Raw genomic sequence first — 24,826 nt, forward strand, 5'->3', positions numbered from 1 at the left:
CTGGCTGTAACGCATGACGACTAATGTGAATAATGTAAAACGACATACTGTGAGTTCGTATTTTTTCAAAAAAATTTAAAGCCCCACGTTTGTTGATGTGCATTTTGATGATAACGGTGAATCTAACCTTGCTTTTCACGATTGTAGTTAACGACCTCGGCTTTATTCTCTCAGCATTATTTTCAAGGACAAGAATGTTTCCCTGAAGGAATGAGTTTGACTCGGCTAATTTAATCTTTTTTTTTTCACGTATGCTAATGTAAGTATAGATATTATTAGTAAATCCTTCCTTGAAGTTTATAATTGTAACTATTGTACGGTAAACGAAGTAATCATTACAGTTCCGAAGAGGGCGTCCCCCGGAAGGTCCGAAACACTAAACGAGACTTGTTCTTGATTTGACTTCAGACACCGAAAAAAAAACACTCACTATATTGTGACTTTCTCTATACGCGGAACAATGCGTGCGCCTAACTCAAGCAACCGGAGTTATGACTCATGTTCGGGTTGACATCGCATCATGCCACAGTCGTCCCAAACGTCAAATACTATTATTATCACATGTATATATGTACATGAAAATTGGGGCTTTGGGTAGCAGTTTATCGCGCGAGATTGGTCAGTTTCATCAGAGCGTTGTAGAGATAATAATTTATTGTGTTACGAGTGCGCAAAGTGGGCGATTACCGATGACTGTAAAGTTTGTAGCGTGAACCGTAAAGGCAAGTGTATGCGCTGCTTGAGCCAAGGCGATCAAAATGATCACATGAGTCAGATATCGCCCATCCACAAGTATGTGGTACATTCTATTTTTTGCAATACCTGTGAAGGAAAGTCTGATTTGAAAATCACCGAAGGTGCTACTTGCGTAAAATTTTACCAAGTTAACTCTGAACTCACGGTCAACACGGTCAACACGGACACAGTGCATGAAGTTGAGTTGGACAAACATGCGCATGCGCAGAAGAAAGTATTTCAATTGCGCGCATGCACAAACGTCGTTTCACCACGGTGTTCGATAATTAGTCACTTTGCAATTGTTCCACAGGCTTTGAAAATCGAACTGTTTCATCGGGTGTTGAAAAAACAAATGTTTATAGCACAACTGTTAGTATATCTGCAAAAACAATGCTTCCGGGGTTCACGTTTGCAAAACTCCTCGTAAAAATCTGCCTAGGAAATTATTGAATGAAAAATTGTTTAATTTGTGGATTGGCTCGGATGAATCGTTCATAGGATAAGACTTAGCCTTTATGAAAAAAGACATATTTGAAAGACAATTATAATAAATAAGGTAGAATAAGAAAAATTTATTGAAACTGGAAGAATATTCGAGGTGTTATAACTTGAGTTGCCCTGTATGTCGGAAATATCTGAAAAGTAAATAAACAGTATTGATTCATTGTTGATTGGGGAGGTTTGTCCGGAAATGTAGGCACAAGTTGGGTATTCTCAAAGGTGAGTAGACAACGTATCCAGAATTAAAGGAAGGTATGCACAAAATGTGTTTACTTATTGTAAACGAACAAGTTGTTTGGAGAAAATAGCGCAAACTAGGCGCTGCGGACAATGTTACACGAACTAGGTGCCCAATGAATATGCACAAACTACGTGGAGTGAAGTAAAAGAGGGCATTCGTTGTCAACCTGTTATCTAACCAATATGGGGTCTTTTAATGAGCGAATCTGATGTAAACTCGGTGCTGGTCAGACGAGAAGTGATCCTCGCTCCGCGGTGGCGCTTTTATAAGAAGCGGTTGGTCGAATCATCGAGCGTTCAGCAGTCGCTCGGTGACGTCACAATTCTATGAATATCGACTGACAGATTCTCTTCTCCCTTGCCGAACTATAATCTTAGGTGATCATTCATTCATTGTATGCGGGAGTAAGTTCGATAGCGTAAATTTATACATATAGAAATTTATTCATTCAATTACAACAGAGAAAAATATAACTGTTGGGTTCCCAAACAGAAATCGTTGACAAAGAGCAAGAATATTTTCAAATACGTTCAACGTGAAAAAGATTGCTGAAAATGATAGAAATATACCAAGCTATGATTTTTCTTAAGAATGGTATCGAGAGGCGGCCGAGGATTATCTGCAGCTACGTAATTCAATCACTTGACCGTCTGTTTGGTGGTAGACTTCGCAAACTCCTCAGACATATCTGGGCTCGAAGGAATAATTTCTTGCTCCTAACTTCTCCCGGGATGGAAACGCTCAGATGAGGTATTGGAGACCATTTCGATGCGTTTCCACGTCTCACACATTTCTTCATCGAGATCCTCACCAGTGAAAAGTTCTTCATTGATTTCCAAATAGTTCTTGGTTGCCTTGGTCACTGGTTTCCATACCGTAGTTATCAAATCATCGATCAGTGGAGTTGGATTACTGGTACCCCGTGGAATGTTCCAAAAATTCGTAATCATGAATTACATTTCGCTGAACTTTCTTTTATGAGCCTCAAATAGGCAAAGATAGCGAGTTGAATAATTACCCAGTTTTTGCAAAGTTCGTCCATAGTCTGATCAACCTGTCACTAACAATTTGGTCAGGGGAGCCAGGCTCCATTTTCACGTGCTCGCGGTACATTGACGGATAAAACAGAAACGGATTTTCTTCAGCGTGTGAAACCCCGAAACCGATAACATCTGAGAGTACACATGGTATGAGAAATTAGGTTAAAAATTGTCATGGTAACAGTCTTCGTTCGTTTTCATATACTACCAATGAAATGGTAATATACTTTCAATCGATTTGATTATTTTTTTACGTGATTCGCGCATGTTGATTAACTATATTATTGCAGAGAACGTGCTGGTCTCCAGATGAATTCACATCGAATTGAGTGAACAAAACCCTCCTCCTAGTTAATTACATGTATACAAACCTTTCTCATCTACGTTGTACATGATCTTCGTGACTGACGTAGGACTGTCATAGGCAAATCTGTAAAGATACGTCGGAGATTTTTTCTCACGCTGAATATCCACCATCCTGTGAACTCCCCGGATAAATTGTAGGTCTCCTATGTACCGCGCGTAATTGGCAGCGGGATATTTAGTCACAGGCTTACCATCGAAGTAGAACTTCCTGATCTCTTGGAGGATTACCGCTGCTTTGGATGGCGCTTTTGCGGTCAAGGGTCGAAGCGCCGAGGCCTCAAAATTTTTATCAAGTTTTGCATATTCCGGTTGAAAATCGCCTGGTGAAAATGTTTCAGTAAACGTTCGTTCATTGTGAATATTCTTGGATTTTTTCAACTGTACAAAAACATGAAGAGAATTTTCTTGGTCTGAAAGAAAGTCAACTTACGCGAAAAGAAAATAGCTCCCTCGTGAGCGGTGTATCCGATAATAACGGGAACGTCGATACCTTTTTGAGCAAGTTCTTCGATGGGCTTGGGCATCAAAGGTCGCATGCTTTTGTTGTCCACGGTCGGTCCAAACGGAAGTACAAGATTTATTGTTTCCTGAAAAACACGTAATATACGACTTAAAACCGTATGAACATACCACCGAAAAATCGTGTCAAAGCATCAAGTATACTGAATAGGTTGATAGTCGAATTACGAAGTAATTGATACTGATTGCGAGAATGGGCAGGTGCCCCACCTCTGGGGTTGATATCTTCATCTGCATCTCAATAAGCTTATGGGCTGGAATAGTACGAAGATATTCGACGATCTCATTCTGGTCGGTGATATCTTTGCCAAAAGCAGCGACGTAACGATGTGCCATTTTCAATGGCTCTGACACACATGCCCAGGGCACTGAGAGAACTCCACTCTGCATGATGGCTTTGTGGAAGAGGCCTTAAGTCAGAAAAATATCATCGATATAAATTTTCAATGCCATATCGGGATGGACGTAAAAGAAAAGTATTAATCAATTCCTCATTATATTATCAAGTACCTTTAGCGAGTGGAGATAGCAGCAGATACTGAGCAGAAACAGCACCGGCACTTTGTCCGAAGAGTGTGATGTTGTTTGCATCACCACCGAACTGAGCAATATTCTCCTTCAGCCACTTCAGGGCGGCGATTTGATCCTTAAGCCCCATGTTGCCCGACGCAGCTTCGTGCTCAAGTTGAAGAAATCCTTGTTAAGAATGGATAGTGTATTTTGTGAGAAATTGATAACTCGAGATTGATAGTATGGAACATGGACTCACCCAAGATGCCAAGTCTGTAATTAATGCCGACGTGGACGATGTCCATCTTCATCAAATAATCTGGACTGTAGATATCAGAACCTCCGTCACCGTAACTAAAAAGTCCTCCGTGAATCCAAACCATGACGGGTCGTGACCCCGTTAGTGAAGGTGTCGCTAAGTTCAGATAAAGGCAATCGTCATCGCCAATTATCGACTTGGTGAATAGATTGAACTGAGCGCACTTTGGTCCCTCTTCCAGTGCGTCTCGGATGCCTGTCCATGGTTGCAGGGGTTCTGGGTCCTGAGAGAATAATTTACATTACTTTTGTGTTGTCCAATGTCCAATGTCCAATGTCCAATTCTCTGAGCTGCGTATAAGGATTCACAGCTGATCCAAATACGAAAACCTTGAAATATGATGATGGAATCAAGTTTCGTAGTCTTCTTGGTGTAATTCTCCAAGTTTTATTCCGCCGAAAAAAATATGAAAACAATTTGGGCTTCGATACCGCATTTCAGTTATGTAAGAATCGTACATCACATCTGAACTTGTGCCTTTATCAACTATTCGCTTTGACTCTTTGTTGTGAAGCTTTGATTTTATAGTTTACATATACATTGAAAGCCCAACGGTTTGCGAATCTCTTGCATTCACTATACATGTATAATGAAATTTTTATGCTCGTTTATCTGAAAACAGAGGTAAATATCGATAATTCTTGTAAAATCAAAGTTCCTCATATCATTATTTCTCTATCGAATAATGTTAATAATAAAACTTGGCAGTGACCTAAAACCAGGAATGAACAAGTCACTTAAAGAGAAAAAGATCAGAATAAAATTCCATTAATAACGCAGACATCTTGCCGTAGTTGGAATAAAATAATGTGGTGATGGAACTTGAAAAATTTGAGAGTTGCCAGAAACTAAAATGCGGAAAGAAATTATTCTTTGGTGAGTTACAAACGATGTTGATATGTCGCATGTCGTGTCAAAAGTTGGATTGTTCCTTTAAAATTCGAAACTACTTTCGTAATCGGTTATCAAAATATATACTTACCTTGAACCTCAATTTCCCTACGGGAGGAGCTGCGTATGGAACACCTTTAAATGCTATGTAAGACTCTCCGACAACACTTTTTACCACAGCACCGCGAAGGAGCCCCTGTTCAACTTTAACCAAAAGGTCACTCATACTCGAACCTCGATTACAATTATTGAGCAAACTGAACTCTGCGTCCGCTGGCGATTCTCGAGTTAATCTTCACCGACTATTTGGAAGTTTCACTTTGATCGCAGTAATTTATATATGCCGGTTCTAACTAAAGATGGCGGCGCTCCCCCCTAGCTCCCCCCCCTCGACTCCGGGCGCCCCCCCCCCCCCCCACCTCCGGTCATTTTCGGTGGCGTTTTCATAGGATTTGACACACACACACGCACGGCTCGACTGGAATCCTGCTCACAAACAACTCGCACCTAGAATCATGAGATGGAAAAAACTAAATCCCAGCATTTGTTTTGGATGTGGGAAAACCGTATTGCAGAATTCGTTTTTGTAACACCTATACCGAAAGTCCTCTTTATGCGCCGTCCATAGGCAGTTAACGGAGTTTTTCTTATGCTGATGCTTGAAAGACATCTCAAGTGTTAGTGGACAGTGCATAACAATACAGGACTTTAGGTTACAGGCAGAGTGTACAGAAAATAGTGTTCGAAATACGATTAAAGGGTGGCTTTGTCGAACTCGTTACGGGCAGATTCTCTGTGCGGCACTGCCGCCTTATACTCTTGTATCGAAAAATACTATGAAATATGTCCGAAAATGATGAAATTAGTGATTCCCGTTTCGAAATTATAAGAGTTATTGGTTTGGTAACTGTATTCGCACATCTACGCGATAAACTTAGCGTCATTATTTAACTTTGCGCATGAATAGATTCATCTCTTACGTAATCAACACCTGAGAAAAGGTAAACTGATTCGTCTTGTTTGGCGTTTTTGATGCGATCAGTTGTGTATATGTATATGCCGGTTCTAACTCAAAGATGACGGCGCTCCCCCCTAGCTCCCCCCCCCTCGACTCCCGGCGCCCCCCCCCCCCCCCTCCTGTGTCCTAGGATTTCACAAGTGGACTAATATTTTGGCTGTGCTGCCCCTGAAGCTCCGCGCCAGGACGTCGTATGCGTACCTCAATCATGCGAACTCTTAATCCAGGGGTCATTACTACGCGAGCAATGACAGCTCTTGCGACGACCTTGGAAGGGGCGAGGATCGCGGTCCTCCTAGACTGCGGCAGAGAGGGGCTGCAGGCAGCCTCGACGTCGATAGTGCCGGACCCTGGTAGCAGGGGACACCTCCACCATCGCCTGCCGTGATCAAAGGCCTTCAAATGATGATAATAATGATAATGATAATAATAATGATAATAATAATGATAATATGAAATTTTGTCATACGATTATTACACATTTTATTTTTTGGAAAACTTTTCTTCATTTTCTGAAAACTTTTTTCATTTTCTGAAAACTTTTCTCGTGGTAAACAAATAAATATGCGTAATTGCTCGATATATTAATAATAATAATAAATAAATAATTGTTAAGTATATGAATTCACATTTTTAAATCCATTAAATATCGTATTGATGGTGAAACGTTACCGCCCGATGGTGGATCGTTCGAGGCGTCAAACATCAAATATTTACATCAATTCTATGTCTACAGTTTATCCTATAGCTACTGGGGGGCTGGGACAAACCCCCAAGGTACGGTGTCGGTCTGTCCAGGTATCAATTGCCGCTTGTCATCCTGCCAACTCAGAGCCAATTTTTTTTGTACGATCGTGCTTACTTCGTGTTTTTTGCTGCGTATTAAACACTGTGGAAGAGTCAACTCTCGGTAAGCCGTCAGACAGCGCTTATAATCATCAAACGTGATGCTATTTATCGATGAATTTCTTACACCCTTGGCACGCTTACTCACTTTTACGCCACTGTCATATTTTTCCCCATCCTCGCCCATCGTAGTAAATGTGTACAGCTTTGCTCGCAGTCCCACAAACTCTGTCATAATTTTACCATCATCTTCATCCTTCATTAGCCCTAGTTGTTTTTTGTTTTTAAGGGGAATACCATACACATTGTCGGGCGGATAGTCAGAGGTGTCAAACATTGTATCTACATTACGTTTGATGATATCGTAGATATTAGGCACATTGAATTGATAAATAAGGCTGTCTGTGTCGGTATACATCAATTTAGCCTGTTTATTCGAAAAGTTGGTTTTAATATAATTATAGTGGAAATCGTAGAGAAAGATTTTTGACAGATCTAGAATTGATGCGCCGACGTAAATAGGTTTGGCGAAGTGAACTTTGACACGATTCATTTCAATGATAACCATGTCAGTGTCAAATACGGTGCAGCTGTGAAAGTTTGCTCGGGCAATAAGCGTTCTCGCACCACCTTTTCCCTCCCATTTTGTAACCAATTTAACATCTTTATGATTTCGCACATTTTCCATAGTCTTGCCGAACACAGCGTTATTCATGAGTTTGTAAAAGTTTTTCTCAAATTCATTCCTAGATTGCTTACGCATGTCTGTATTGAGCGTGATGTAAGGCTCGAGCCATGGAGATTGTGCAAACTTCAAAATTCTATGCACTTTCGTTAATTTCAATCCTAAACTCAAACACTGTTTCAAATTTCTATAGTGCAATATATACTTTGTTTTGGGGTGAAGGGTGGTCGCGAGTTTGGCATTTTTACTACCTGGAGGAGTAAAATGTTCGGGACAAAGAGGTAAGTCTTTGTGATCCTTGTGGAGTTCCACAGGGTAGTCCAAATCTACCTCCAGAAAGTAGCCGATCGGCGAATCGTCCGGATGGTTCGTTATATCGACGTGCTGATACTCCCACTCGAACGAACCGATTGGTAAATGCACGCGCATAGCTGCACCGTACAGGTTATTCACGTCAAAATACATGAGATACGATTCCGCTTTGTTTGGATCAAAATCTGTTCCCATGAATCTATTATTGGCCCGAGCGTGTCGATTAGAACATTGCGCTACGCCCCCTCGAATGACTCTTTCAATAAATAACACCATTTCAGGGTTGTCTAAAAGTTGCAAATTTACATTAGTATGCTTGAGCATCGCGTCAAAAGCAAGCCCCGGTGCAGTGTAGTAGTGCAACGGATCTAAATTGTATGTTTTGAAGCAGCTAGCGCGGAAATTTTCGAAAATATCGGCAAGCAAAAGAACATCGGTCTTTAAATATAAATCTGAGTAGCCCCCTAATGACTCTAAATGGAATTCCCTCCAAACAGTTTTCGCGTGCTCGTAATCGGTGTCTGAAATATTTGCATCGCAGAGGTGCGAGTAGAAATGCTTCTTTGCAGGTAATCGCGGTTCATCGAGTTTCCCCCAACAATCGACGTATTCATAGGGAAAAACGCCTTTTCGGGTCATCAAACTGAACTGAGTCGGGTTATTATAAAATTTGCGTGTTATGTGTTTATCGGTATCGGTCAAATATTTGGAAAGTTTATCGATGCTGCTAGCCATAAATCGGAACGAATCGATGAATCTCAAGTGCATCATTGTTCCATCGACGCGTTTCGTGAAGGATATATATTTTTCCTTATTTATGGGTAGCAGTGTAATTTTACCGGGAAAAGTTGACGCGAGGGATTTTATTAAAAAATGAGAATCGTAACCGGACAAATTGTGGAAAACTATTGGAATTGTGTGCGACTCTCTGAAATTCAAATTACACCGATTATGAGCAGGACCACGATATTTACCCGTGAAGTGACAGTGATCGTAACACTTTTTCTCCTCAGGGGTAAACGGTTTTTCACAAATATAACAATTCTTTGCGCGCATGTGACGATCGCGTTGCACTTGGGTAAGAGACTTCATCGGAATTATGTTTTTGATGCGTGACTCTACTTGAATTGATAAATCTTTAAGCTGTTTCATAAACCAATCTATGCAATCGACACCGCGTTTACCATGGAACTCCGATAAAGTCTCATCGTACGCGCAATGTACATAGTACGCTACACTGTGCGGGATATGCTTTTGAATTTCACAAGTCTTACGAGTTTCAAATTCATCCACAGGTTCAGGGATTAATATACATTCGAGATCGGCGTATACGACAAATGGAACGGTGCCTTTGTATTGAAAATTGGAAAATACTAAATCTTTACACTTGGGAAACTCCATGCGTACTTTATTTAGCGTAATACAATATTGTCGGTGATTGCCGTAGACATGTTTCGTGCTAAAGTGGCACAAACATCTGTCACATAAAAACAGCTGGCCATTATGATCAGACAATTGTTTGCTCACCAATCGGGAAAGATCTTTAATCCAAGCAAAGTGGAATCTCGGTGCAAACTCACCAGTCATATCGTCTTCCGGATTACTCTCAACCATTAGAAGATGGATCGTGTCAATGTTTACGCTATGCAAATTTTTAGTCAAATAAATTGGCACGATGACGCTTTTATTTGATTTTGCGTGATGCGAAAAAGTTTGAGATTCTATTCCATATACATTGATGCGCAAATTATTCAATCTCTCAAGCTTTTTCACATCATGTAGAGTAGCAGGGAATTTGATACCTGTACAGTCCAACTCGGAAATATATCGATGATAACGGCTAGTCCTATCGGCGTTGATCTTGACCGGGTGGAGGGCTGCTGTGACGGACCAGAGAAGGCATCTTTCGTCCTTGTTCCTCACGTTTACCACAGCCTTCTTCCGTTGAATGTCTTGGGGCAGCTCGACGAATGTTGAAGCCCCCGCGGCGAGAGGCTGGTAGCGATTGATATTTACAGCGAGGTTAAGGATCTCAATCATACTCCAGCCGGAATCGCGTTGCTCGAAATCTTCCACCTTTGACTGCAGATCACCCCGTGCACGTATAAACCAACCATTTATATCGCTTGATGGGAGGAGAATCGCCACGTCGGAGGTGTTGAAACTCTTAACTTCGGTGGAGATCTCTTCGTGCTTGGCATTTTCAAATTTGCACGATAACATGAGGTTAACCTTCACATTTCCCTCCTCGCGCAGTATCAGCTCCAACTTCTCGGTGACGACGCGCTGCACATCGTCCAGAAAGGCGTCCAAATTTTTATGACGGAGATTTGTGACAACCCCCGTTCTGATTCGGCTGGCAAAAGCGCTATCCACGTCGTCCCATTGTACACCCGCAGGAGTACCGATATTTCCACCCGTCACCACTGTGCGCTGCTGCAACTGCTTGATCTTCGTCACCCAAGATTGCAGGAGTGTGATCGTATGTTGGATCCGTATTTTCGCACCAACGGTTGTTCCTCGTTGCATGGAAATATCGCGCAGAACTTGGATATTCGCAATTCCAATATCATTCCAATGATTGATGACAGCGTCATTCTCTTCTCCGGGTGGTTGCTCTCTCAGCAAATTGGACGTCCTCTCCATCTGCTCCGCAAGTCCCATATACGCTTCGACTGCCATGACTTTGACGTTGATATAAGCTGAACTTTGTATAACTTTTTTGACTTGCTCGTATCGTGTAAGACTGACGAGTCTGCATCGGATGCGTTGAGCTTATATGTATATAGGCCGATAGATCGCAAGAATTTGGGAACGATGCGCACTGCGTTCTGCGCATATCGGAGGGTAAAATGACGTCAGAGATGCGGTGCGCACTGCGTTCTGCGCATCTCGGAGGGAAAAATGACGTCAGAAACGACTGGGTCCGCCCTTTATCCGACCTGCCATCCCTAAATTTTTGGGTTTTATTGCTCTCCCGGCTCTGCAGAGATGATGAAATTCATGTAAAAAATGACGCGAAAGACGGCTGAGGTCCGCCGTCCCCGCCCCCACCATCCCTAAATTTTTGCGGTTCATCTGCCAGTTTGAAGTCACCCAGTTCCGCAGCTGCATCTTGCCTAAAAGCGTGTTGGAACAGGTTTTCACCCCCTCCCCCTCTCCACGAACCCACCGCCACCTAATGTAGTTTTTGAGTTTTATGAGTCGTTAAGCAGCGTGGGCCATGTGGTGGGAAAAATAGGTGAACGAAAAGCGGGTGGCGAACAGTGTGTGGTGTGAGAAAAATCTTATCTTGCCCGCTCTTCACCGGATGGTATGTGTACACACAGTTTTGGGTTTTACGACTCTTTATAGCGAACAAGTCCGAGCCTGCACATCCCCCGCCATTCTCTATGATATGTATGTTCGGTTTCAAATGAGCTATTATAACAAAGAAGCTGAGCCTTTGCTATCGAGGCGTGAATTTATAAAACCCAAGCTCCCCTTATCGTCATCGATTGCTCCAAGCAGAACGAAACATTGAAAACTGGACCTGTGGACATTCGATTGGAATTTGACTGTAGCATTACGTTCCCACCACACACTTCTGCCTACTGCGTGATCTTGCATGATCGCATTATTGAATATAATCCGATCAGTGGTACTGTTAAAAAATTGGTATAAGTGAATTTTGGAATAATGATATGTTTAATTAATATGGATATTGAAAATAATATGTATAATTTTACTCGTTAAAATTTAGAATAAGATAATTTAGAATAGAATAAGAAAACTAAATATAATTGATGTTGAATAAAAAAATTGTTAAAAGCATTCAAAACGTCGTTTTAAACCTTCCTTCAGGGGTCATTTCCTGAAATTTTTTCAATAGATCTAGCGGGTTTTACCCTATCCGATTTATGTGCGGCTTTCCTGCGCCAAACAAGTCTCGACAGTGATTATTTTGTGTGTGTGTGTGTGTGTCAAATCCTATGAAAACGCCACCGAAAATGACCGGGGGGGGGGGGGGGGCGCCGGGAGTCGAGGGGGGGGAGCTAGGGGGGAGCGCCGTCATCTTTGAGTTAGAACCGGCATATACATATACACTACTGATCGCATCAAAAACGCCAAACAAGACGAATCAGTTTACCTTTTCTCAGGTGTTGATTACGTAAGAGATGAATCTATTCATGCGCAAAGTTAAATAATGACGCTAAGTTTATCGCGTAGATGTGCGAATACAGTTACCAAACCAATAACTCTTATAATTTCGAAACGGGAATCACTAATTTCATCATTTTCGGACATATTTCATAGTATTTTTCGATACAAGAGTATAAGGCGGCAATGCCTCACAGAGAATCTGCCGGTAACGAGTTCGACAAAGTCACCCTTTAATCGTATTTCGAACACTATTTTCTGTACACTCTGCCTGTAACCTAAAGTCCTGTATTGTTATGCACTGTCCACTAACACTTGAGATGTCTTTCAAGCATCAGCATAAGAAAAACTCCGTTAAGTGCCTATGAACGGCGCATAAAGAGGACTTTCGGTATAGGTGTTACAAAAACGAATTCTGCAATACGGTTTTTCCACATCCGAAACAAATGCTGGGATTTAGTTTTTTCCATCTCATGATTCTAGGTGCGAGTTGTTTGTGAGCAGGATTCCAGTCGAGCCACTGTGTCGATTCGAATAGAATTTGCATAGCACGGTGCTTTTCTTGTTGTAAAGATGTACCATTAAGGATTCGCGCTTAAATATATCACCCTTTTTAAAACGGCAGGCACCGTCACGTAATTACTTTTGTTTTAAAACTATACATCGACCTTTCCAATACAATTCAACAGCATTTTTAACATGCTCAGTATTTTCTGTTCTATTCTCTGGTTTTTTTTCTCTGTACCAAGTACACAAAGTTACGAACATCCTGATGAAAATTATACTACTTTCCAGAATGCTGTGATCAATGTTGGCGATTCCATAATATGAATAATAATAAAAACCAATTTTTAAGATTATTTTATCCTTCGCAAAAATATCAGGCAAACTCACACTGTACTATCATGCTTGGTGTAAAAAAAGCGATGAGTTTTTCGACTAGAACAGGTTTGTTCCATTTTTTTTTTTTGGGGTAAAATGTAAAGGTAAACTTGTTGAGTTATTTTACTTTTAGGGAATAACAGCTTGATATTGGGCGTTCCAAATTGGCATTTATTCTGCAATCTGAAGAGAGTCTCACAATCAGGCACCAGTTATCCCCACTTAATCAACGTGAATATTTTGGGTCACTGCGATCATATACATTCTTATTTACTTGGAAAGTTGATGTTGTGGTACTTTTGAGCCCGTCTGACCACGAAGGGTTAAATTCCAATCGTTCCTACATCTATGGAAAATCAACCTATGTAAAATTAAAAGACATTTCGAAGTAGCAGTACTGTACTCAAGTAATAAAAAGTCAAACCTTATCTTGTTATGGTTTTTCGAATAAAATACTAGGCACATGTCATCAGTTTACGGACAATAATGGTAAAATTCAGTTGGTAATAACATCCAATAAGAGTACTTAACCTTTTACCGAAAAATACTGCACGCTACGGAAATTTGATCTCACGTATCGTAACGTACGATATAATATCGACAAGTGTATGAAAAGTAGAAGAAAGAGAGACCACATTTTTTATAATAACATAGTACAGTAAAGTTTTCCTACAAATGAGTACAGTTAAATTTACAATCCTGAAACATCTCCAATACTTAATTAATTTGGGTTCTTCGTCCAATCAAGAGTTAAACCTCAGTCGTACAAACAAGGTGAAACTGAAAACATGTTTATTACATAAATGACTTTTTGAGTCAGTGTTGCGCTGGTACGAGAAAGAACATCTCAAGAATCAATTTTCGCATGTGTATATTTCTTGGAGTATGGCGCGATACGACAGCATTCTCTGATCAACGTTCTGAGCCACAGAGATCCAACTGTGATTTGGCGAAATCATCAGTATCAAGTGTGTCAGCAGTTGTCCACCCAAATGGAAAACCCAAAGGAACACAAATTCTCGCTTCAGTCACCAGAAGATGCTTTCAGAATTAAAGTCCTACTGACCACCTATCATGACTTCAATACGTTTCCACATTTCCCACATTTCCTCATCTGGGTTCATGCTATTGGAGAGCGTTTGATTGATTTCTAAGAAGTTCTTGGCTGTTCTCGTCACCGGTTTCCACTTTGTAGTAATCAGATCATCAACTACTGGGGTTGGATTACTATAAATAAAACAGAAAACGCAGAAAGTTTTTAATAAAACAAATTTCCAAAGGCATCACGCGACTGGAGACAGTAACGAAAAAAGTTCAATATTTGTGTCGTATTTACCCAGTTCTCGCAAAATTCGTCCATAACCTGATCAATTTATCACTAAAGATCTGGTCTGGAAACCCTGGCTTCATTTTGACATGCTCGCGATAATTCTTCGGGAAGAAAAGATACTGATTCTCTTGGCCGTGAAGGACGCCTGTAAATTCAGATTCACGATATCCGATGACACAAATAATTTTATAAATTTCCGGATCTGCTTGTTTTTGTAAATGTATAGTTATAGAGTGCAATTACTTGTATGCATACCTTCTCTAATCACGCCGTAAATAAGCTTTGTCACTGAATCAGGACTATCGTACGAAAACCTGTACAAATACGTTGGGGAGTTTTTTTCACGCTGAATATCAACCACTCTATGCAGCTCCTTAACGAAATGCAGATCACCAGCGAAGTGAGCATAATTGGTAGCGAGATCTCTGGTTATGGGCTTTCCTTTGTAATAAAACGTTTGAATCTCCTTAGTGATCTCTGTTACCCTGGATGGCGCCCTGTCGGTAAGAACTCGAAGCACTGCGGCTTCAAAATTGTTTTCAACTGCATTATATACCTCTTCCGATCCACCTAGAAAATACATTTTCAGAAGCAAGATGAAATCCAATACGAACATTGCAAACTAAGAGACAACAGATGAAAAATGTAAAGGGAATATTTGTTATCTGAGATGTCGTGGCACGGTAAACTTACTCGTCAAAAAAATTACCCCCTCGTGAGTGGTGTAACCAATGATGATTGGGACATCAAAACCTTGTTGAACAAGTTCTTCAAGAGGCTTGGGTATCAGTGGCTCCGCACTATTGGTGTCAACAGTGGGTCTAAATGGAGTTAAGACATTCATTTTTTCCTGGAACATAGGACGATTCGTATAAAGTTTCTTTCGAGTGAGGATATAGACTGTGAAAACATTGACACACGCTACAAGGACGTCGATGCTTGGCTGGTTACCTCTGGAGTTGACATTTTTTCCTGAATCTCAATAAGCTTGCGAACTGGAACAGTACGAAGATATTCAACGATCTCATTCGGGTCGGTTATATCTTTGCCAAAGGCAGCGATGTAGCGATGCGCCATTTTTAACGGCTCCGAAATGTGTGCCCAGTGAGCCAATAGAGCTCCACTCTGCATGATGGCTTTGTGAAAAAGACCTTAACGCAAAATAATGTCATCGATGTGAAATCGCAACGCAGTCTAGAAATGGAACCGCATAAAAGCATATTGTCGAATTCCTCGACACGTGGTCAAGTACCTCTAGCAAGTGGAGACAGTAGCAGATAATGAGCAGAAGCACTACCAGCACTTTGTCCGAACAGTGTGATGTTGTTTGGATCGCCTCCGAACTTTACGATATTTTCCTTGAGCCACTTCAGGGCGGCAATTTGATCCTTGAGTCCCATGTTACCCGATGCAGCTTCGTGCTCAAGTTGAAGGAATCCTTGTGGGAATGGACGGTATGTTTATGGCAAATTAATCTTTTAGGATAGATGGCAAAGCATATGGACTCACCTAAAACACCGAGTCTGTAGTTAATGCCAACGTGGACAACGTCCGCCTTCATCAGATAATCTGGACCGTAGACATCAGAACCTCCATCACCGAAGAAGTAGCCTCCTCCATGGATCCAAACCATGACTGGTCGCGACCCTGCTAATGAAGGTGTGGCCACGTTGAGATAAAGGCAATCATCATCGCCGATTATCGACATGGTGAACAGACTGAATTGGGCGCATTTGGATCCTTCTTCCAAGGCATCTCGTATACCTTTCCACGAATGCGCTGGTTGAGGATCCTAATAGTCATGGTATGTAGACAGTTTTGGTAATAATAGTCAGCCACGTTTCAATTCCCAAATGAAATGTATTTTACATGAGTTGCGCGGATTCGTTTCAAAGAAAGTACGAAACTGATCTGAATAGTAAAATTCGATCATTCTGGTGATCTATGGATTACCGTTTTCACCTAACCATAACCTTTTTGCAAATCGTCTCCACATGTCGTGATTTTCAAATCACTGCGTAATACACTGCTTCCATTTATCTCAAGTAAGTTATTCATATAATTTTCTACAACGAAAGTTCCACAAGTAAAGATAAATAATTACTTATCTCTCGATGTTGTACAATGTAATATAACTCATTAAAATAAGACACGATCTAACTTATCAGGTTTATATACCTCAAAATCGAGTGTGAAGAGTTTCAACTATCTCGTGTATGTAAAAACAAAGGTCACTAGTATAAGAACATTATCACTCAGATACATACACTCAACTTCATGTTGTACTAAAACCGATATTCGGTGAGTGCAAAAGCCGAACTCTGGAGTACCAGATAAAAGAAACTCACCCTGAATCTTAAATTCCCAACTGGAGGAGCCGCGTATGGGATACCTTTGAAAGCGATATAAGAACCGCCAATGACACTTTCTACCGTAGCACCACGGAGCAGTCCTTGCTTGACTTCAACCACAGGATTGTTCATATTAAAGCCCCGTCTAGCGGTCACACCGAACTCTAAATGTACTGATTCCCTCCGAGAATCCTACCTAATCCTACTATCTCCCGGATAGCTGGAAGTCTTATATCATTAAAATTGCCGTCATAGTTCAAGTGGTGATGTATTAAGGTCATATTTTAGGTCGTGATTATCTCAATGCCGAGATTCGTATATTATACATAAGAAATATGTGATACGTGACATATGATACGTGAATAAAGTAGGAAAATAGAATACCGACCAAGTACTGATATTTTCCAAGAAATAAAGTTTGGAGAAATATTGAAAATGATCAGTTTGCGCTCGTGTCTGAATCGCTAAATCCTAAGGTTACAATGGGCGTTGGACGGGGATACCAACATTTTTATTACGAAATAAGTCATGTTACAAAAACTTAAGCTTAGACAACACAGTATATACTGGCGATATAAAAATACATCAGCGAATATTAAACCCTAACAACTTGAAAGCCCATAATGGTGTGATATCAAAAATCATATATTTTTTATCTGACAATAAGATGAACAATATTCAAGCAAATCTGCAGTAAGTTATACAAAATTACTTAGCTGCTGTTTAGGTAGCTTAGAGAACTCCGATGAGTTTAAACTCGCTTGTCAGTAATCACCTGTAGCAAATACTTTCAGGATTGAGGTGCTACTAATCAGACGCGATGGCTTCGATGCGTTTCCATGTCTGCCACATGTCTTTATTGGGATTTATACCAGTTGAAAACTCTGTATCTATTTCCAAATAGTTCTTGGTTGTTTCAGTAATCGGTTCCCACTTCTTGGTAATTAGATCATCGATTACCGGCGTAGGATTTCTATGGATTGAAAATTTTATACATATGTTACCTACCAACAGACGCAACACGTAATACTTTTTCACTGGTCATTAGTTATATTGCTAAAAAAAATCGCGTTTACCCTGTTTTGGCGAAGTCTGTCCACATTCTGACGAATCGATCACGAAGCATGACTTCAGTCGAGCCAGGCTCCATTTTTATGTAATAGCGGAACTGAGAGGCGAAAAATATATACTGAAGTTCTTCAGCATGCATGGCACCTGCGAAAATGACGGGCAAATACAATGGAAGATAATTTAGTGAGATTAGTAAGCATTTCAATAAGAAGTTTGCAGGAAACTTTGAACAACTGACAAAATTACCGAGTATACACTGTCACACCTACCTTTCATTTGAACTTGGAATAAGGTCTTGGCTAATGATGTTGGGCTACTGTAGGAAAACCTATAAAAGTACGTCGGCGACTTCTTCCCCATCTGAATCTCGACTACCTTCTGAATGCCTGCAACAATGTGTAAGTCGCCGCAGCATTGGACGTATTCATCGACGAGATCCTTCGTTATACGCTTGTCTCCAAAATAGAACGTTCTCATTTCTTTCGCCATTTCCGGTACCTTGGACGGAGCCTTTGCCGCCAAGCTCCTGGGCACTGCTATTTCAAAGTTTTCATCGAGTTTTGCGTACGCCTCATCCTGAAGTCCTAGAAGGCAATCAAACAATGTCGGAGCAAGTGAAATGCGAAGAATTAGTTGAAGTATTTCTATTTACTTAATCAATAATCGACTTACCGATTAAGAAGAGGATTCCTTCGTGACTGTTGTATCCAATTATGACTGGTACATCAAAGCCCTCGGCAGCAGTTTCCTCAAGGGGCCTTGGCATGAATGGTTCGACGCTCTTGGCATCTACGCCAGGTCCAAATGGATATATAAGGTTAATTCTTTCCTGAAAAACAGAAGAATATCAACATGTCTTCGTTTTAGCAGATTCATACAGAATGTCACTAAGTCCCCACTAGACCGATGCGTTTGGCGAACGCAACTGATTGTGAGAGCATCTTCGTTCACTGAATTCCGTTACTAAATTAGATTTGACATGTTTAAAAATATTCCTACAGCATCGCCTGCTTTTCAGACTCACTACTCACCTCTGGAGTGAGCATATTCTCCTGAACTTCGATTAGCCGATGAGCTGGAATAGTGCGAAGGAATTTGACAATCTCATCGGGGTCGGTAATATCCCTTCCAAGTGTAGAGACGAAGCGACGTGCCGTATCCACAGTCTTCGTTACGCTCGCCCATGGGTTGAGCACCACCCCGCTTTGGATGATGCCTTTGTGGAAAAGACCTTGATACCAGAAAAAGTGGTTCGGGTATTACCAGCCGTGTGCTAACGCAAATGACAAATAAACAGCAACATACCTTTAGCCAGTGGTGACAGAAGCAGGTAGTGCACGGAGACACCACCGGAACTGCCTCCAAATACCGTCACGTTATTCGGGTCACCTCCAAATTGGGCGATATTTTCCTTTACCCATTTTAAAGCTGCCACCTGATCTTTCAGACCTATATTTCCAGGCGCCACCTCGTGGTCGAGGTTCAGGAATCCTGAGCGAATGAAAATTCGTTCAATCATGCGTAACGAGTAATTTGCAAGGGGTCATTCACGGAAATTGAATGAATGATTCCAATTCATCGGCATGGATTTCAAGTGATTTTCATTGAGCAATACCTTATCATGTGATTTTCATTAATTTCCAATATCAACTCGAGTTTCCGAGCGTTCCAGACGATTGTCCGTGGCTTAGAGACTCGACAGAATCACAGGTAATCACAACGGAAATCCCCGGAAATTACGTAGGACAGTGAAACATCACTGAATTCAATGAAAATCACTAGTCGATGAAAAGCAAATCAATGAGTTGAAACCATTCGTTATCTAACGGAACACTTGCAACAATTTCCATGATTTCCAATACGCTTCACGTGTGATTTATAATGATTCGAAGTAATCTCAAATATCTTGATGAATTTCTTGTTATTTCAAAGAATATTTCAATCACCAAAGTTTATTCGATTTACAATATGATTTCCCATTGCTAAATCTACATCTTCCCCAACTGAATGCCCCCTTGATCGGTGGTTTTGAACAACGTCCAACCGTCTGCCCATCTAAACTCACCTAGTACGCCAACTCTGAAATTGATGCTCACGTAAACGATTTCCGAGTCCATCAAGTAATCGGGGCTATACATCCCAAATCCTCCGTCACCAAGGACGAACGCTCCCGCGTGAATCCAAACCATAACTGGCCGTGACCCTGTCAAAGACTTCGTGGCGACATTCAGATAGAGACAATCGTCATCTCCAAGTATCGTCTTGGTAAACATGTCCAATTGAGCGCACTTTGACCCTTCTATGAAGGCTTCTCGCACTCCCGTCCATGTCGCCGCTGGTTGTGGATCCTGCAGGATAAAAGAGGTAGGTAGGCAGGTATAAGTAAGTTTCTGAATTTAACTGACGATGATCCACCAATACTGATTATCGATACCATGGGTAAGAATCGACTACCAACGCAAATGGAAGGTATTATCAGTGGCATTAATCTCACAACGATACCGGCCATTCACAAGTATTTATTTGACAGTTTAATCAGCAAGGACAGATTTGATACATATGTAAATATAATTGACCATCAAATCAGTTATAAATATCAGACACCCACGGCCTTTCTAATAATACGTATTGATTATGCAGTATTTATGCAACCGAGTAATCTACTTAATTGAATAAAGACCTTCCGATAAACCTGCAATATCTCGAAATGAATACGAATAACTGCTCTTCATTTTGAAATACCAATTTAGAGATAGTTGCATTGACTGGCAACAGTCGAATGAAATAAATTTTTCAACTTACTATCTCGTTAACAGTGTAATCGAAAAAGATGCCCGAATCTTACAATTGCTGTCCTGTCTCTCTCCTCGTTAGGAACGATTCGAATTAAACAATTCTGACTGCAATTGCAAACCGTCATACATAGTGTATCTATGTGATCAAAGCCAATTCATCACGTTTATTTACAAGGAAAAAAAAGACTATCCGATCTATACGGGCAAGACCGTACTTGTATAGCACTTCTCTGCAATAAAAATTACGAGGATGACAGTGAGAATTACTTTTTAACGTGGTCAACTTTCATTCGCAAATTTTTTTCGAACTTGTCAAATGCCCCAGTCGAACTGGTTTTTACCTCAAAAAATTTTAATCCTTATAAATATCGTTGAGCATGTAAATTGAACACGTTTTTTCCATGTACGTACAAAGAACTTCAATATAGCTAGATGTATAAATAAGCTGGAATTAATTGAACAGACATGTCTATCTAAGATATCACAGTTACGCTAACAATATATGTTCTATAAATAACCACTGTGTGTAGTTCAAGCAAACTTCTTTCGATCGGTTCTTTACTATACTTATATTGCTAAGTTCTTACCTATGTAACCAGAGTAAATCTGACTATATGGTAATTCAATCCAGATCATGCTCGCGGCTGTATTAAATATATCGATTTCCAAGAGTTCGACGACGCATCTACGACTACATTTTACCGCCTCCTTGGACTTGAATCAAAACCGTCTATCATGCCAATCAGCTTATGTTGTCAAGAGAAGGACATAATTTTTTGTCTCCATTTTATATTAGTCATGATCCAGACATGATATTTCAACCTTAGCAGCAACAAAACACAACCCAACAAACGTAAGCCAAAACCTTCACAAATAGACACTGAAGCCTTTCTTTGAGATCACTGGTATAAGTTACAGGAAAGATTTATAGCATTCTGGTTGTCAAACCACTATGAGGTTTGATTATAACTTCTGCTCAAACTCCTATCTAGTATATCATAGTGAATTTCCAAAACTGGCTGGTAATTTTCCGTGTAAAATAAACAGTACTGCATTACAGCAATTCCCGTAGAAAACTTCTCTAATATTTCACTCTAGATACTTATACGATGCATTCTTCGATTTTGAGTACTTGGGATAAATAAATTAAGTACCGTATACCTGACTTCTATTATCATAGTGAAATTCCGAAAGTGACAACTAGTTTTCTGTATACAATACACGCTACCCTGATGTGAAAATTTCGACTAAAAAAATGCTCAGCAGTTTTACTCCAAATACTCGATGCATGCAGTCCCTGATTTTGGATACTTGGATGATTGAATTAATTACCCTGAATCTGAGTTCGCCGACCGGCGGCGCGGCGTAGGGAATGCCTTTAAAGGAGAGGTAGGATCCTCCGGCGACACTCTCGGTCTCGAGGCCTCGAAGGTGGCCCTGCTTCACGGTCACAACTGGTTCGCCCATGTCTTACTCTAGCGACTGACTGTCGACGACGCGTTGCAGACTGAAATCGAGTGACTCATAGAACACTAGCACCCACACTCGTATAACATTTCTCGTCGGCTCGGTCAGTCGCCGTAAGAGATGAGGACCAGGTCAGGAGAGTCCAGAATCTTATCAAACTGCGAAGCTGCCACGTGTTTATCAGCTGCACCTTACACCCAGAATCGGTGCAAGAGAAATAAAAGTACACTCAAGAGAAGGAGAGAAAAATCGTCGAAATGCTTGAATTGCACTTTCTTCCTCATTTTTAAACTTGAGCTAATTAACTTCGTCACTTTACCGATTTCGTGACTGATTGTGAGGTAGGTGTTACGATGTAATTCCGACTCTCGCCTCCGCTTCGAATGATCACACTTTTTAAACTCAATGTCAACCGGGTATTGTATTTGCATGGCAACTGCTGCATTTTTTAATCCGCTATCAAGGTCGGTACCGCAATAACAAGTGATCCAAACTTCTTCGAGGACCGTCGAAACCGTTGCATGATCGCGACCCTACTAAAAGTGTTTATGTGTTGAATCATAAAATGTTTTGAAAGAATTTAGCTTTCAATTTATTACATGATTTGATCTTATAAGTTCACTAAAATATCTTGATCTCGTATAACTGACAAATTTTGCTTTTGTAATTTATTGTGTCATTTTTTATGCCATTAAAATATATGAGAGATCACACAATATGTAAGTTACAAAAATACGAATCAACAGATATACTGGACCAAAAATCATAATACATCCCACTACACAGTTGATGATTCGTACCTTTGTAATCTGTTATGTAATTTCTTATATATTTTATCGAATTTATGAGATAAATCATGTAATAAATTACATGCTGAACTCTTTCAAAACATTTTATGATTCAACATATGACCATTTTCACGTGGAGAATTGCGGACCTTTTCTTTTATATTTTTATACTTGTATGCCGACACAGCTCAAGATTCGTGCACGTATCACGAAACGCTGGCTGACTAATATTTATTGAGCGTCACCAAAAGCAAATATACACACAGTACATGTATTACACAAGCATGCAGCCAGGTGTCGTGAAATGCTAATAATCAATACCAGCCGCTTTTTTGGAAAAAAAAAAAAAAAACGAAATAATAATGGTATCGACTTACCGTTGTCTCATACAATGAAGCTTTCCAAGGGTCGAATATATTGAACAACGTTTGTCTGCAAAATTTCAAATGGCAATAGATTGTTTATTAATGAATTAACTCGAACTTTGATCATTGATGAATATCTTCTACCGCCTACTAGCCAATTCGAAATGAAGTTCGTCATTAACGGTGTGAGTGACGCATGGTGTATGAAAAGAAATTACATGTTTGCTTAATCGTAGTAATTTTTTTGCGCACCTCGTAATTCAACATTTTCGCCGGTAGGCGATGTGTAACATGCAGGATGAGTATGCGCGGCTCTGCGGTCATACAGCAGCTTGATGTAATTCCCTGTTTAAAAGTCTCGACTAAAAATAGTCGGTTGGCAACAAGTATAAGCACCACCTAGAATTATTCTGAATTTACACAGCGATTATGTGAACCAACACTGACAAGTGGTGGTTTCGTGCAACTTATTGTTGGATCAGCAGAATGATACTTGCAAAATTAGACTTTCTAATGAATGACAAATTTTTATAGACTTGTTGGATCCTGAAACGCCTGATCGATTAATTGTGGGCGTTAATTTTCTTGAAAACGAAGACACGCATTCCAAATAAAAATTCAACCATAATGTCTAATTCATAAAGAGATTAGTGACATTTGCATTTATATCTACTGTTGTAGTCAGGAATAACTTACACCTGCAGCCATCGCAGAATCTTAATCAAAACACTGTATCATTATATCATCCATACTAATCATATAAATCTCTTCCATGAGCTTATAATACCAAACATTAATACACTTTATCCGTTGAAAGTGGTCTTGAAATTTTTCGAGGAATGAATAACTGCTCCGAACTATAAAATTGACTGCCAAAATTTTGTTTCGTTGTACAAACGATAAATATATTACCTCGTTACGTGATTGCCAAATCCATATTGGGATCAGATACACTTTATAGTGATTATATATTTTCAATGATTAATATAATCAACTTTTACACGGTCTTGAGTAAATTACATTAGGAATATTTTCATTTCTTATAGCTGCTAGAAAATCCTGGTGAAATTTGTACGCTTTGAATATCATTGGAATTACAAGAAACTGGCGATATAAGTATAACTATTTAGTGTGATTATAGTTGTAAATATTACATATTTTGGTTAATGCAATAATAATTCTGCTCCGTTAGTTTACCATATATTAGTCATTCAAAGAACATTTTAACATTAATTTATTCTTGCACACTAACTTCAAATTATCGGAGTTGTTACAAGAAAATATTGTACGAGTGCCACAACCAAAAAAAAATACTAGTACATACTGGCTTTGCTAGTCACGTTTATCAAACTCATTTTCATTCTGCACCCAGGGCCGTACCAACAACGTCATTGCGTATGGCGGCAAAATTTGAACATGTGTACAAATTTTTAAGAAAACACTTTTTTCAGAACAAAAAATGAAATGACCCGAAAACAATCAGTAAAATTTTTAATCCAGAAAGGGGAAAGATCCCATACAACTCCGTAAAAATCCAACAAGTGAATAAGCCCGAGTGCTATAATCATTCTCAGATCAACATCAACTTTCTGGAGCCTTAAGTGGGTCTTGAGTAAAAATATGTAATAACTGCACGGAGGGAAACGATAAT

The 24,826-nt window shown here is 40.1% G+C and overlaps 3 protein-coding genes and 1 long non-coding RNA gene across 4 annotated transcripts; 1 reads left to right on the top strand and 3 right to left on the bottom strand.

The window, feature by feature from the left end:
* The first annotated feature begins 139 nt into the window (after positions 1-139).
* LOC124186817 lies at positions 140-484 on the top strand. Its single transcript, XR_006871727.1, has 2 exons — positions 140-259; positions 342-484. It is a non-coding gene; the product is annotated as an uncharacterized LOC124186817 (long non-coding RNA).
* A 1,436-nt stretch (positions 485-1,920) lies between these two features.
* LOC124186808 (esterase E4-like) lies at positions 1,921-5,431 on the bottom strand. Its single transcript, XM_046578832.1, has 8 exons — positions 5,217-5,431; positions 4,175-4,457; positions 3,916-4,101; positions 3,616-3,815; positions 3,317-3,473; positions 2,892-3,206; positions 2,499-2,652; positions 1,921-2,392 (listed from the first exon to the last, which is right to left on the bottom strand). Exons 1-8 carry the CDS (start codon positions 5,349-5,351, stop codon positions 2,197-2,199), a joined length of 1,626 nt encoding a protein of 541 aa, XP_046434788.1. The 5' UTR covers positions 5,352-5,431; the 3' UTR covers positions 1,921-2,196.
* Positions 5,432-13,097: 7,666 nt separating this feature from the next.
* On the bottom strand, positions 13,098-17,038 carry LOC124186813 (esterase E4-like). The gene is made up of 8 exons (XM_046578837.1): positions 16,687-17,038; positions 15,848-16,130; positions 15,591-15,776; positions 15,290-15,489; positions 15,032-15,188; positions 14,594-14,908; positions 14,345-14,483; positions 13,098-14,235 (listed from the first exon to the last, which is right to left on the bottom strand). Exons 1-8 carry the CDS (start codon positions 16,819-16,821, stop codon positions 14,067-14,069), a joined length of 1,584 nt encoding a protein of 527 aa, XP_046434793.1. The 5' UTR covers positions 16,822-17,038; the 3' UTR covers positions 13,098-14,066.
* A 143-nt stretch (positions 17,039-17,181) lies between these two features.
* LOC124186814 (esterase FE4-like) lies at positions 17,182-22,151 on the bottom strand. The gene is made up of 8 exons (XM_046578838.1): positions 21,888-22,151; positions 19,826-20,108; positions 19,066-19,251; positions 18,792-18,991; positions 18,433-18,589; positions 18,030-18,344; positions 17,766-17,904; positions 17,182-17,662 (listed from the first exon to the last, which is right to left on the bottom strand). The coding sequence occupies exons 1-8, from the start codon at positions 22,020-22,022 to the stop codon at positions 17,497-17,499; spliced, it is 1,581 nt and encodes a 526-aa protein (XP_046434794.1). The 5' UTR covers positions 22,023-22,151; the 3' UTR covers positions 17,182-17,496.
* Positions 22,152-24,826: the final 2,675 nt, after the last annotated feature.

The sequence above is a fragment of the Neodiprion fabricii genome, chromosome 7 (assembly GCF_021155785.1).
Source record: "Neodiprion fabricii isolate iyNeoFabr1 chromosome 7, iyNeoFabr1.1, whole genome shotgun sequence".
NCBI classification, from domain to species: domain Eukaryota; kingdom Metazoa; phylum Arthropoda; class Insecta; order Hymenoptera; family Diprionidae; genus Neodiprion; species Neodiprion fabricii.